This window comes from Sesamum indicum, linkage group LG3 (assembly GCF_026168435.1).
Source record: "Sesamum indicum cultivar Baizhima isolate 11 linkage group LG3, ASM2616843v1, whole genome shotgun sequence".
NCBI classification, from domain to species: Eukaryota; Viridiplantae; Streptophyta; class Magnoliopsida; order Lamiales; family Pedaliaceae; genus Sesamum; species Sesamum indicum.
This window is the reverse complement of record NC_142659.1, coordinates 901781-916929: the sequence shown is the minus strand read 5'-3', so window position 1 is coordinate 916929 and position 15149 is coordinate 901781. Positions and strand designations below refer to the sequence as shown.

Sequence of the window (15149 nt, the reverse complement as noted above, 5' to 3'; positions counted from 1 at the left end):
ATTATATCAACAAATTCATTGAATTTTAAGTAAGGAAAAAATATATTTATTAGAGAGAAGCAAATCTTAAAAATGCCAAATATTATTTTTCAAATTACAGATACTTTTACGTGTAATAATTATCCCGTTTTACAAACAATCACCAATATAAATATCGCAACATTCTTACTCCCTCCAAACGACATCCTCAATCCACTTTCCTTTTGTGCATTTGAGTTGACGTATAAGTGCCTATGTAAGTCACCTATATATATATCCTTATCTGGAGTAGGGATGGAATCGAAATCCTCAAGACTATTTGTTGAATAAAAAAGAAACTACTTCCCCCCCCCCCCCAACCCCCCACTTCTATATAAATGTCTCCATGCAATCCCCATTAGCAAATCATCACAACATATATGCTCATCGGTTACAAGAACACTACTTAAGCTGCTACCCTCTCATCGACAATAGATTTCCAAAGCATAAATGGAGGGAATAAGCGATATGGTGTCCAACAATCCGGTGGTGATCTTTAGCAAGACCTCATGCTGCATAAGTCACACTATTAGGTCACTCTTTAGTGACTTTGGGGTCAATCCGACGGTGTATGAGCTCGATGGGGTTGCTAGAGGCCGGGAAATCGAGCAGGCGCTCTCCCGGCTCGGCTGCAACCCCACTGTCCCGGCGGTGTTCATTGGTGGTGAGTTTGTCGGAGGGGCGAACGAGGTCATGAGCCTTCACCTCAGTGGCTCTTTAAAGCCCATGCTCAGAAACGCCGGTGCCTTGTGGCTCTAACATAGTTGTAGCAATCGCACGGTGTGTGATACGAGTGAGTGAAAATACAGTTCTGGTGCATGGATTTCCAAACAGTGCTATGTAGTTAAATAATGAGTGCTTGAGCCTTACTTGGAGAAGCTGAGAAGTATATGTTTTCGGTTAATTATAAAAACTTTGGGACTATGATCATGTCAGATATTGCTCCTTCTTCTTTTCTCTTCTTTTCCTTTTTATAATTTCTTAATTACTCATATAATTAGTTTTTGATTTATTAACAACTCACTAAAATTTGATTCAAATTAAGTAGCTCTTGTTACGGAATTACAATTTCCCACAAAGAAGTTCTAGAATTTCACTTACATCCCCTTCAAAAATTCACCACTTACACCTGACTTCATTTCGTTAGGATTTTGACGAAAAATACTAATATCAGCAAAAGAATTACATAAATTTTAATTGTCCCCTCCGTGTATATATATTATATTTATTCCCTTACAAGTACAAAGACATACATGCGAATGTTAAATAAAGAGTAAAATTAAAACTTTATATAATCTTTTTATTGATATCAACATTTTCTGTCCAACCACTAATAGAAGGATAAGGTGTAAGTGTAATTTTGAATGTTTTTTGAGAAAATGTAATTTCACAATTTTTGGGGGAGTCCAAGTGTAATTAACCCTTTTCTTGTTATTCTTTTTTTGTTTGTGTTGGAGTTCTGATGAGTATCTGCTTCACTTTTCACTAATAATGCTGAATATGAGTTAGACAAGGAATGAATATATGTTGTAAAAATGTGAATGTCAGAACAAATTTCTGTCATCAATCCACACTGCCTGTACTGCAACCAAAGATTACCTTGCACAATACAAAAGCAGCTCCCAAAGCAAATACAGATGGAAAAACATGAGACCGAAGCATATGATTTTACAAACAATATTCAGCTTTAAGTCAAAAATCAGAAGCACATCCAATCATGAAGAGATACCCATTTCGAATATAAATGAATTAAACAATAATAATTGATAAATAAAATAGCTTCTCCAAATTCTTTCTTGTATTTAAGATAATCATTTATGAAAAGAAGCATTTGGACATTGACAACACAACTACATATCTTACATAGAAAGGCAGAAATAAATTGCCTTGTAATTCTCCGTGTTCATCGATCTTCCAGAATGAAGCCCCCAAGACAAAAAAGGGGAACACCACCTTCACATAAATTCATTCCCTAGTCAAGTTTATGTTCTTAACAATGAAGGAATGAAAAAGGGGTGTAAATACAGTTAAATCCGGGTGGAGAATGGTGAGAATGTATCTTTTTCGTTCCGAAAAAGACAGCATAAATAGAGATAACTTGGATCCAAAATTTGAGTGGTGATGCAAATTACCTACACGGGAGGATGTGGTTTGAGTTCTTGTTATTCAAAGATGAGGTGAAAAGCTAAATGAGGTTTTGCAAGATCATTTGAGGGGTATGCATGACTTATTCAAAAACGGAAAATGATTGCCATATGATGGCATTATGAACAGGGACGGAATCACTACAATGTATTGGATCTGAATGGCTGAAGATTATCGTGGAGGATTTTTGCACCAAAAGACTAAAGTTTGGTTTAGAGGAAGTTGCGCGACAGAGTTAATGGAACGAGTCGAACCTTTCATTCAGCTTGATGTGTGAACATCACCTCCACGACTCGTGCTACTGACACCAGCTGAACCCTGCCCAGAATGCTGAACACCTGATTGAGGAGCAGACCCACTTTTCGAGAATATTGAACCAACTGAAGCACTTGAACTGTTCATAGACGACATGTGTGGTGCGTCTTTGCTGAGTCCTGAAAGAAGTTCAGGCCTCAAGTCCGATGAAGACGATGATGGAGCCAAAGTTGCATTTGTAGATCCCACAGGGTAAGGAGCTACAGGCATGTCAGTCAGAGAAGATGCAGATGGACTGTAACTCAAAGTTCTCATTGGATGGTCAAATTTGCATGAGGGTCCAAATTTGCATACGCCATTTTGAGCATAGTGAGAGCAAAGAGGTGCACCCTGGAAAACAACGGAAGAAACTTTAAGAAAGATAGGCATATATCTCAACTATATACAATGTGACAGGCACAACCAAAAGCAACCACAAATCCGGAACTTGGTATCCAAGAGAAACAATAGTATCAGGCATAAAACAAGTGCAGCATAGGTTACAAGTTGCTGAATTATTTGCTTCATATTTATACCCCAACATAATGTTAGGCAGCACTCAATATTTCAGACCTGTGCTACTGTGCATCAGCAGAAAAGTCTGGAGTCATCAGAACTATAAGCTAATCTTGCATCTTCCTGAGAGAGATCTTGGCAGTCTACAAATTAGTTTTCTTATCAATATTTGAGGCTTGAAGTTTGTTCCTACTTGCTTTCTATGTAAAAGTTACAATTCTATGAACCAACAACCTTCAAAACACACCAAAATTCATATGCCTTAACGTCCAAAATCAGTGGTGGTTTACAATACAGTGGGAGCATCTATATGCAGATTCAGGTTTTCAGCAGCAATAGTTACTGTTAAGATACAGGTAGAATAAGTAAAGAAAACGACAAAATGTCATGTTGTACCCCCTAGGGTTCACGTCTAAGAGAAATTAATTTATAATATGCTTCACTTTCTTAGGAAATATAGAAAAAAAAAAAACTCTTGAATGAAGCACTAACCATACTCTCTCGCTAAACCAAAATGAGAAGGAAAACCAATGGTGCTAATTCAATCATGTAGGAAGTTGAAGTATACACTCATGTCATTCATTTCTCTGTCGATCAATTGCAATATTACATACAGCAAACTAGTTTCACAAAGTTATCCATTTTTAGTAGAGACACTTAACTACAATAATCAATTCAACAACAAATTGCAGAAAACAAGATTCGCAGACATATATGTTTAGAAGACATTAGTCTTCGTGTTATTGAAGGAGGTTTTAAGAATGGGTGCGCACAGGAACTCTAAGATCACGGTTGTAAGCAAGCTAGGATTATGGACACCTTGTATGCAGATAATTTATTCTTCTAATGTACAGGTAATTCAAGTTATGCTTCAAAAATAAAAAAGAGGATTGAATACTTACTGGCCGCAGTGGAAGACCCATCGGACTAAGTAAAAAATTTGATTTTGGTGCGCTCCACTCAGGTGGATGGTGATATTTACATGTAGAACCAAATTTACAATCTCCAGTCTTCAGATAATACTGACATTCTGGTTCACCAGGTCTTTCAGGAAATGGACTTTCTTTTTGGCTGCTGCTTGAGGGGCCAGCAGAAGAAGTAATGGAAATGTATGGTCCTGTGTATGCAGCTGCTGAAGGAGATAACTGTGTTATCCCGTAATTTGGGCCCCCACTGGTCTGAGTAGTTGCTGGGGCCACAGGACTAACTGGTGCCTGTACCATGTACTCTCACAGTTTAGCACACAACAGGGACATATCTGTAAGAATTTTCAGATCAAACAAACAGCTTTCCAGCTACACCTACCGGATAGGGAGTCCAACCAGGAACAGGAACAACTCCTGGAGGAAGGAGCATAGGACCATAACTTCCCGGAAAATATGAACCTGGAAGCATGGCTGGCCTAGCAACTGGCCAGTTGCCAGGAATTACCCCATATTGTTGAGAAGATTGAACAGAAGGGGACTGCACAGTCGGATAAACTGCAGCAGCAACTGCTGGAGCAGCCAAAGGCCCAGGTACAGGGACGGGAGCCAGGGTGGGGCCAGGGGCCACGGCTGGGCCTGGCACTCGTACTCCAGTTGGCTGTGGATGATGAAATTTACAGGTGACACCGAACTTGCATTGTCCTGTTTTGACATAATATGAACATTCCTTTTCTCCCTACAATAAGGATATTTATGAGACATGTGAACAGAACATTATTCTAAATAAAATCATGAACGATGCAACAGAAAATATAAAGAAGAATAAAGAATGTCAAACTGTCATACTGGTCGCAGTGGATATCCGTAAAAATTGAGCATGATTGGAGCTGAAGATCCAATTCCTTGCTTTGGATGGTGATATTTGCAGGAAGCACCAAATTTACACATGCCGGTCCTCATGTAGTACTGCAAATTCAGTTTAAAGAGCAGGTTTGTATAAAAAGCACAAGTTTTAGAAACAAAACTGTAGTCCAAAATAATAAGACAAATTGGCAGTCGCTAATAGAGTGGAAAACCAATTCAAGTGCAAATTTTAGAAGGACATTTGCTGAATTGAAAAGTCGACGATATTTCGATTCATGACAGTGTACCAAGTCATGAAGATGTAAATGCCTAATGTTAATTACTATTTAGCACGTTGTATAAATGCTTAATCCAACTCCTCACCATTTTCTCAATTTTGATACTCAAAGAAGATATCACATGACAAGATTTCAATGTGGATAGCATATCAGCATTAACATAGTTAAAAATGATAAATAGCCGCCTTGTTTATTCTGTTAACACACGTATCAGTGTTATTATCAACAATATGAAAATGTTAAATTGGACAAAACACCAAAAAACCAGATCATCACCTTTCCCTGAAGAATACAATGAAAGACATTGGCAATTTGAAAAGATTAACCAGAAGAAGCATGATTTAGTTTTCTAAATAAAGTAGATTTAAAGCAATCAAACATCAGCTCATGATCAACATGAGCAGAGGTTTTCTTTGCCAAAATAGGCCACAAGTTGACCAATGTATAAGGTAATAAAACACTTTCTATGATCAGATATGAATCAACTGCAATAAATAGGTCAAAATATACTATAAAACAGATATATCATATAGAACACTAGCATAATAAATCCAAAAGAAAAAGATTTTATGTTGAGCAAAAAGAAAGATGTAGACGAGATTTCAATCAGGAAACTGTTACAAAATCTTCCATTCTTTCATCATCAAAACTGACACAATAATACAGATGTTAAATAGGAGAATAAAAGGACAACATCAGACAATAGGCAGATGAAATACTAAAACAAAATCTTGCATGTTTTGATCATAAAAGCTGACACAATAATATAGACGTAAATAGGAAAACAAAAGGGCAACATCAGATAATAAGCAGACGAAACACCAGTAATCACACAGAAATCCTCAATATCACAAAAATAAACAGGAAACATACAAATTACTTAAGAAGTATCATCTAGCAAATGCACTTTTGTAAATTTCAAGGTTTAACTGCATGGATCAAAGGTCAGCATCCCATGGACAGTTGGCAGATGTGTAAGTTAGATCACATGATTACTTCAGCATCCTTATAGACAGTAACTAGATGAATTAGTTAGATAAAATGATGTAGCAACTAGAATTTCCTCCCCATCGAGAGTTGACTAAGAGATATTGCATATTCAGCATCCACGTAACGGAAACAATCATCCAGTTTTACATACCATAGAAGCCATGACAAATAAAAAAGATAAATACATAATCAACTATCAGAAACTAACCCTTCTATAACCAAGAAGAAGAGAAAGCATGCATTAGGCAGCAAAATCTAAGAATTGCTTTTCACTTTCACAATATAAGTACTCAATGAATACATAAGGTTCGAAAGCAATATGCAGAATGACGATTTATATGTGATATATTATTTACTAATTAACATATTGCAAGGCATTTGGGCTGAAGTATTTTGACTATACACCTTGTAGATGGTAAGACATTTTCCAACTTGCATATATATGCACTGATTTTCCTAGCCCACAAAGAAAGGGAAAATAGCACGCAATTGTATACCTGACACACAGGCTGGCTAATGCGCTCCGGGTACCCACCTCCACTAGCCCGTAATGCTCCCACTGCCTGTAATCAAGTTTAAACAGCTAAATTTAGTCAATGCATGTTGCCGAAATTGTGATCATCCCAAACTGTAAACATTTTTCCTACTTCTATGTTATCAAAACCATTATAAATCTCAAAAGACTCCATTTTTACACCAATTACCATCAAATCCATATAAAACCCCCTAATTCTGTTCAATGCCTGTGGACAGATTTGGTGTAATAATGCCGAATGTAAATATTTTTTTCCCAAATTATTGCGGCTTATCAATACCATCACACACCAACTAACACAGGAAAGACTTAATTTCATGCAATTACATCCACATCCATATAAACCCTCCTAACAACTCAATGCATGCTTCAAAATATAATCATTCCCCCAATCTATTCCACTTCGATTTCATCAAACCACCGTAACCCCCAAAAAGAACAAAAAGACACTCGGTTTTCACCCAAACTAGCATCAAATCTACATGAAAACCGACTAAATTCCACTCCTCGGCCGATGATCACAGCAATCATGCCGAGAAGTCAAAAATTAAACTCCAAAGCTAAAGAAGTTGGAATTCTTACCGCACCACGGTCACGGGGATGATTGAACCGGCAGCGAGTGCCATACCCGCAGGATCCCGTCCTCAAGTAATAGATACAGTCCGGCTCATCGGGCCTCTCGGGGTACGATTCGAGGCCCAACTGCCACATAGGCTCTGCATTCACAAAATCAAACCAGAAACCAATCAACATTACCAAAATTCAAGCTGAAGTCAGTAAATTTGGCTCAAATTCAACTGAAATTCAAATGAAATTCAAATGTAACTCGCCTTCTAGCCCTGTTTCACCACCCGGGGCCGCCCATTCCGCCACCGGATCCACCGGCATCTCCTCCATTACCTGAGTCCCACTATACCTCTCCATACACGCACACACTCCAGATATATATATATATATACACAACAGTTTGTATTAAATATGCACTATACAATGATATTTACAGAGACAATATACGCGATAACAAATATATATGTACACACACACAAAAAGAAGAAGAAGAAGAAGAAGAAAAACAAACACAGTTGTGCGTGATTGTGTGAGAGCGAAGGTAGTTTGATCGAGTGGGGGTCTGGTGGTTTTAGAGAGAGAGAGCGAGAGAGGAGAGAGAAAGAAGTTTAAAGTTGTTTTTCTCTTTTCAACACACACACACACACTCTCTCACCTTTTTTTATATATTTCACAGTCAGTGTGTGTTCTGTGTGTGATTTTTGTGCACTTTTTATTCAACTCTTCCCTATTTTATCCCTTTTTTTGGGTAAATTATAATATATTTATTTTTTTAATATTTTAAAATTAATTATTATTTAATAAATACCCTCGTAATAAATTATCATAGTGAAATATTTATTTGATAATTATTAATTTTTTTAAATATATTTAGAATTTTTCAAAACGATGAAATATTTAAATTACCATAAATTTTTAAAAAATTTGTTGTAATTTATTTTATTTTTTTATAAAAAATTTTTATAGAAGGAACAGATTTTATGGGCCTTTTTTTATTTATTTATTACAATTTATATTTTATTGGTGGTTTTGTTTCTTTATGTATTTTATTTTCTGTTTTGTCGGTTTTGTTACGCGCCAAATGGGGGCAGTTTGGTCCTGTCAAAAGACCATTTTGCCCTTCTTCTTTCTCTAAATATTTTTAAAGACAAATTGCAACTACCACCCTAAAATTTGATATAATTACAAATATATTCTTATTATTTAAACAAATTATAGATATTCCCATCAAATAAAAAATAATTGTGTAGCCTCTAGACGATATGTGAAAATTACTACTTTACTTTTGTTTGAATTTTTTATTTAAAAAAATATATTTGAAAAATATTAATAAAAACATGAGAGGCTGGTATAATAAATTATCCATCTAAAAATATTAGTCCATGAAAATATTTTAAAAAATTCTAAAAAATATATAAAGTATATGATTTATAATCCAAAAGGGCATTTAGGACAGTTCACTGCAAGAATTGAATGGAAACAAACGGGAGCTAACAAAATAGATTTATTGTTAGACGGACATTAAAATTAGATGGTACTCAATAATGAGGTATTTGTAATTATGTCAAATCATAGGGGAGTTAGCTATAATTTACCCTAATTTTATTTCTTTCTTTTTTTTCCGAGTAAGCGATATCTCATCGTTACATCACAAATCACAATAACAAATAACAATTAAGCAATTAAAACACACTCGATGAGTGTGCACAATTTAAATTTTTATTTTTTTATTTTATTGAGTGAGAAGGATTAAGTAAAATGAACAATTAATCAAAAATTATTTGAGTAAAATGAATAATTAATACAAAAATATTGAACTTAAAATGTGTATAAATGCTGAATTGTTAATAAAACTAATTAATAATAAATGATTTCTTTACTGAAGAAATAAGTATTAAGGACATTTTAGGCAACTTATAATTTACCAAATATAATAATTACTTTAAAATTTGTAAATAAAATTATGATATAGAAGAAGCCAAAGACCAACAATTTCGTAGGTTTTTAAATCCCAAAATCTCACAAATTTAAGGAATTGATATTATATAATTTTATAATATTATGTTAGAATATCAAAGTAACTTTTTTTTTGGTGTACACTAAAGTAATTAGAATATGTACTATTTAATTTATATTGTCAGTTTTTCCTTTTAATTAGTTTATAATATATTTTAAAATATAAAAAATTACATATCATATGTGTATAGAATCGACGTGTCACGACAACTAATATAACTAAAAGAAGATGAATTTAGTATCATGAGTCAAGATGCCAAATATCGGTAACGCACAGAAGAATTAGACATTTATTTTTTAAAATGCTATGATGCCCTCTACCCCACCCCCACCCCCAACCCCAATTTTCATAGGGGATAATTTGGATTTAATTCGGAAAAAGAATGTTACCCCATTATTTTTTGGATTTTATCCTTCATAAAGCTCATATTTTATTTCATTTTGATTCCTTTTTCAGCTAAAAAATCCATCGAATTCTGATCATTTTATCTGTACATGTTGTATTTTTAAGATAAATACGCTATTGTATATCGTTTTAAAAATATTTTTATATGTATAAAAATATCTTTTCCTTTTTTGTTTTTTGTAAGTATATTATACCACTGAAAATACAGCATGTGCAGATCACATTCGCATTCTGCTAGTTGTTTTTGCTGGGAAATTGAATAAAACTTTATGGGTGATAAAATGAAGAACTGATGATGAGGGATTAAAGTAATTTTAAACACAAGTTGAGAGTATATGGACTTGAATTGAAATGATTGTGATTTATGCTTCCATATTTGCCCCTCCGCTTGTCAAGAAAGACATTCATGAATATCTTAGTAACATAAAGAGGGGATATTTCTTTGTATAGGAGATAACTACAAAGTAGCCTTATTGATGATGAAGAGATAATTTCCTTTTCTAGTTAAATAAATGCACATATTCAATGTCAACTTGAATTCCATAATTTGACAATTAGATGCCCTAATGGCTTAACCTAATGTCTTCTCCACTGAGGTAAAATTTCATTAATTATTGTGATTAAATGAGTAACGTGGATAAGCCATTTTGTGGGCTAAATGTATGTACTGAAACGTGTGTTTCTTTTATGTAGTTAGACCTTAATTTTTTGCGCTAGTAGGCTAGCTACAGATACCCTAGCCAACATACATGCTTAAGCATGATTCTACATAGCGGGGTTGTCGGGTCACTGACCTATGTGTTAATTCTCATGTAGTTAGACCTTAATTTTTAGCGACAGGAACTGAGCCATAGGTATCATAGCCAACACACATGGCGGAAGCATAATCCTGCACATAGGGTGGGGTTGATCATTCCCCTGAAGAGCGAGTTTCAAGCATAGTAAATATCATCAGAGAATTTATTTATAATAATAAATTTTTAAATTTATTGTGAACAAAACTATTTACTAAAAGAAAATAACTCAAATTAGATGAACGAATTTTGACTTAAATGAAGAATTTGAATAAATATATTTAAATGACTCTATTTGAAATCCATCGCTATGCTACTAAAAAATAGTTCAGAATAAGAATTCAAATATTTCAAATCATTTGCAACATAAATTATCCAAAATGTGTGTAGTGGACTTTTTAATTGTGAATTTGAAATCATTAACTCAAAATCCGTCGTTCCAAACACAACACAAAAGATTTTACTTTTGTTAAATTGAACTTTGAAAATTAAATTAAAAATATAAACCCCCTCCCCTTTTTCACGTTCCTCAGTGAGACCATAATTTACAAGTTAATCAAATGAGAAAAAAATATTTAGAGTTATTGAATATAACATATTTTTGAAAGAAAAAAACAATAAATGTCAAATACTACATGAAAATTGCTCTAACATGAATTACGTAGATTTTTGGGGTGCTAAGTGATATTTTTCCAAACTTCAGGGATCTTCTGCAAATTTGTTTCTTGTACAGACAAATGAAAGGGGTAGCTACAAGTGGAATTCTTTGTAAAGAGAAGGGCTTTCTAGTCATTTCACCTCCATTCATTCTGTACTTTATTGTTTACTTGTTTATTACGTGAAAACAAAAACCACAAAATAACAATAGAAGTCAGATGCAGACAGTCCATGAAGTATAAGTCTCCTCACCAACCAATGAAAGGCTGCCACGTCACCACCGAAGCCATAACGCCAGGCTTTACATTCCTCACTACATATTCTTGGCGCGTGACCTCACGCAGCTGTATTAGTATATGACAATTTCTTTGAATTTCAAGAATTTTATTAATTATCACCTTTGGATTTGATAATCACGAAAATTCATTTGAAAACTAAATTTATATAAATATGAACTCATAGAGCCAAACTTGAGCATAATTTTAGTTCATTTGAATTTTTACAGCTTTGTTACAAATTTATTAATAAATAATAATCATAATCATAATAGTTGTTTGTGTTGGAAAAACGACAATGAGTTAGAATACTGTAAATTGTGCTGTGATAGAAAATTAATTATATATTATTTTTTATCTGTGTATTCAAAGGGTGTTTGCACATGTGACTGAACTGCACAATGAAGGTTTTTTCAGTTGAATTTCATCTTGAATTTTTTTTATGGTAATTTTTGGAAACAAATGAGTTGGATTCAATCTTTAGAAATTTCACGGTTAGGATTCAGTTATGTGTTGGTATTCTAGAATGAGGGGGTTTGGGTATAGGATACGTGTTGAGTCCACAAATGCGTGCTTTGAGCAATATTTTCAGTATCGGATCTTGGATTGAATCGGTCAAGTTATTGGGTCACTGACCTGATTGGTCGAACCAAATTAAAAAAATTGATTGATTCAAACTCAATTTTGTAAATCTTGACCAAATAAACAAATAATTAAATAAAATTAACCAAATCTACTGTATTTTGTAAAATACTGTATTTAGTACAGAATCTGAGGTCGAGAGGGTTTAAGAATTGAGATAGTTGAGAAAATTGCAGTTGATTTGTGGGCAAACCCTATTCCCATTTGTTAGGAGGAAACTCTCTAGTAGTGAGCTCAAATATTAAACTCACAAGCCCTAATCAAACTATTACAATAAACGTAGTTTACGAGAACTCGTATATAATCAATATTACAAAATCAACATATATATCTACAGACCTAAGAATATATAGACTAATATTTACAGATCAATATCTACAAAGAACATGATCAAATAAAACGAAAATAAAAAAAGGAGGTTGGCTTAAGGAGCCAGATCCGAATATGGTAGCCCACAACCACTAAGGCTGACAATCACTACAAAGGTTGTTTTTTCACTCAAACACGCCACCAAAACTTAATTACTCAAACAGCCACCGAGGCTCAGCCATATACACCCAAAACAAGTCACTCAAATTTCCACTTAGGAAATGGTTCATGAAGAACACTTTGACCGGAGAAAAAAGAGGGAGAAATTTCTACTGTTTTCTTCCCTTCCAACCTGCTAGAAAAACTAGCAACCTTAAATAAGGAAGAAGACATTTAAGTTGGTGAAAGAGGAAGACGGTAGAGCAAGAAACTGAGAAGATGGAAGAAGACGAAGAGACGGATGAACAAAGGTCAGGGTTTCATTCTGCAGAGAGAGAGAGTTCCTGTTTAATTAGTGCAAAACCGGGTTGGATGAGTAGTGGGCCGGGTGGAGAGAGTGGGCTTAGCCAATAACATGAATAGACCGTGGCGGTAGAATGGGCTTAGCCATCCAGGTGAAGTGGTTTTGGGCGTAATGGGTAGGGCCTACCAAATAGATCATGGGCCACAATTTTTAACCCCCCCCCCCGCCCCATCCCCACCCCATCTTTTTGTGAATTCTCAACTTTAAAAAAAGAATGTCAATCATCTTTAAAATCAATTTTATATGTATGACTCGGGATGATCACATAGCAGAGTCCTGATCAAACCAATCAATGCAATTTGAATATGAGAACATTGGCTTTGAGTAAGTACTAAATGACTACGGGCAACCTTTTCTCTGCAAATTGTAAGACCCCGAGTAAATTATCCAAAAAAAAAAAAAGTCCCCAAATAGAAAATTGATCCATAATAATAATAATAATAATGATGATGATGATGATACAATTAAAAATTTTAAATTACAACGAGCGTTTTGAGGTTTGTAATAATGACAAATGCTTTCTCGTTATTATTATTTGAAAAATTGTCAATTCACCATGATTTCAACAGTTATCTAACAATTTACCCAATTTATTTCAGAATTCAACAAATAATTAAAATTATTAGTCAATATCGCACATTTAATATATTTTAGATTATAATAGAATATGGTATTTTTCTATATTATATAAAAACAAGCTTAATAGAAAAAATTAGTAAGTTTTGATAAATTTTTGTAAATAATTATTTAAAATAATGGATAAAAAATTTTTGGTTATATTTTAATATCCACTACAAGAAAATACATTTGTTTCAAATGACCATCAAAATTTTTTTCATTACATTGCTTCTTTTTAGACTTCTTATTAATGTTTTCTCATTTCTTATTAATGTTTTCTCATTTCTTATTAATGTAAGCTTAACAAATATCTCACACTCAAACATTTTACATAAGCCAAAATAATATTATTCCTCAATGACATTCCCACACCCACCGGAAGAGCAGGTAACAGAAAGCGTGCAAGGGCTCTCCTCACAGTACATGGAAAGCGTGCCCATTGGAGACATCGTGCTTTTCTAATCAAAGAATTTGAAATTATTTATAATGTTTTAAATTCTTTTCATTCTAATTTTGAATTATTTTTGTTGAATATTGATAGATTTTAATTTTTGTCAAATTGAGCAATTACTTGTGATATTTTAAATGAGCAAATTATCCCCTTATGAAAAAACAAATAGCAATTTATCTCCCTGTATTTTTTAAAATACAACAATTTACTTCCCTATGTTTTTTAAAATGAAGTAATTTACCTCCTTATTTACCTCTATGTATAAGGAGGTAAATTGCTTCATTTTAAAAAATACAGGGGATAAATTGTTTTATTTTTTTCAGATGGAGGTAATGCGCTCATTTTCAATACACAGACCCTTTTTTCAAATTCAAATGCACCATAAATATGGCTAAAAAATAGTCAAACTATTCGACTGAAATCGATCGATAAAAGTTCATCTGAATTTGATTTATTAAATTTAACAAACCAAACAAAATTTTTCGTTCGATAAGCACTCGACGATCCATTAGTGCAAAAATAATAAAATACAATTAAAAATATTAAATTGCTCGAGCTCGATTCGTATTTGATCAGATTAAAGTTCGTTTTTTAGCTCAATCAAATTAATATTCAAATCAAATTAAAATATAAAATTTTAAATTCGACAATAACTCAAACAAAATTTAGACAGTGATGTGTTGGGTTCAAATTCGAATCATTTACAGCTTTAAAGCATAAAAGATTTAAGTTTGGGCGGGCGCATTCAACCGCGAAATGATTTGGCCGCACCGGATCATAATCTCCTCATCCCATGCGTCGGCGCATCATAGATTTTGTTACTATTATTATTGCCAAGATATGGTTGGGCCCCACCTCAAGATTTTAATATAAGGGGAAAAGTCATGCCAATTTTATTTTATTTTTTTATTAATTTTTTATGGTACAAGTATATAATTATGCATTCTAGGTTTGGCCCCTCCAAGATTTGGACCACTATATATATATATATATATATATATACATACATATATTTAAATAAATTAAAACACATGTTGAATGTGAATTTATTTATTTTGATTAATGGGATGTACGTAGATTAATTAAATGTTGAGAAAGTTTATGAGTGTGATTAAATTATAAGGGTATATTTAATTTTAATGATTGGGTTGCATTCTTTATTTTATTTTATTTAATTCTATGTTTGCTTAAGATTTGGTTGATACTTTTTGTACAATACTGTCTGGTACTAACATAGATTTTGGGCCCAATTCTTTACTTTATTTTAGAAAGTGGGATTGTGATAATTTTTTTTCAAATGTCAAATATTTATATATTTTATATAG

At 33.4% G+C, this 15149-nt stretch overlaps 2 protein-coding genes across 3 annotated transcripts; one reads left to right on the top strand and one right to left on the bottom strand.

Moving 5' to 3' along the window:
* The first annotated feature begins 349 nt into the window (after positions 1-349).
* Positions 350-966, top strand: LOC105156904 (monothiol glutaredoxin-S5). Its single transcript, XM_011073164.3, has one exon. It carries the CDS (start codon positions 469-471, stop codon positions 775-777), a length of 309 nt encoding a protein of 102 aa, XP_011071466.1. The 5' UTR covers positions 350-468; the 3' UTR covers positions 778-966.
* Positions 967-1781: 815 nt separating this feature from the next.
* LOC105156903 (zinc finger CCCH domain-containing protein 34) lies at positions 1782-7781 on the bottom strand. Of its 2 annotated transcripts, XM_011073163.3 has the most exons (8): positions 7397-7781; positions 7149-7282; positions 6529-6594; positions 4746-4865; positions 4279-4635; positions 3876-4187; positions 2418-2808; positions 1782-1971 (listed from the first exon to the last, which is right to left on the bottom strand). In XM_011073163.3, exons 1-7 carry the CDS (start codon positions 7488-7490, stop codon positions 2425-2427), a joined length of 1467 nt encoding a protein of 488 aa, XP_011071465.1. In that variant the 5' UTR covers positions 7491-7781; the 3' UTR covers positions 1782-1971; positions 2418-2424. The 2 variants fall into 2 exon arrangements, with proteins under 2 accessions (XP_011071465.1, XP_011071464.1); XM_011073162.3 differs by having other exon boundaries at positions 1782-2808.
* Between the last annotated feature and the right edge of the window lie 7368 nt (positions 7782-15149).

Excerpts from the sequence above, each read along its gene's own strand:
- LOC105156903 (XM_011073162.3), bottom strand. The coding sequence starts at position 7,490 with ATGGAGAGGTATAGTGGGACTCAGGTAATGGAGGAGATGCCGGTGGAT. Across the intron at positions 6,595-7,148 it reads ATCCCCGTGACCGTGGTGCG|GCAGTGGGAGCATTACGGGC; the intron begins GTAAGAATTCCA and ends ACTTGATTACAG. Across the intron at positions 4,188-4,278 it reads CTGGTTGGACTCCCTATCCG|GCACCAGTTAGTCCTGTGGC; the intron begins GTAGGTGTAGCT and ends TACATGGTACAG.
- LOC105156904 (XM_011073164.3), top strand. The coding sequence starts at position 469 with ATGGAGGGAATAAGCGATATGGTGTCCAACAATCCGGTGGTGATCTTT.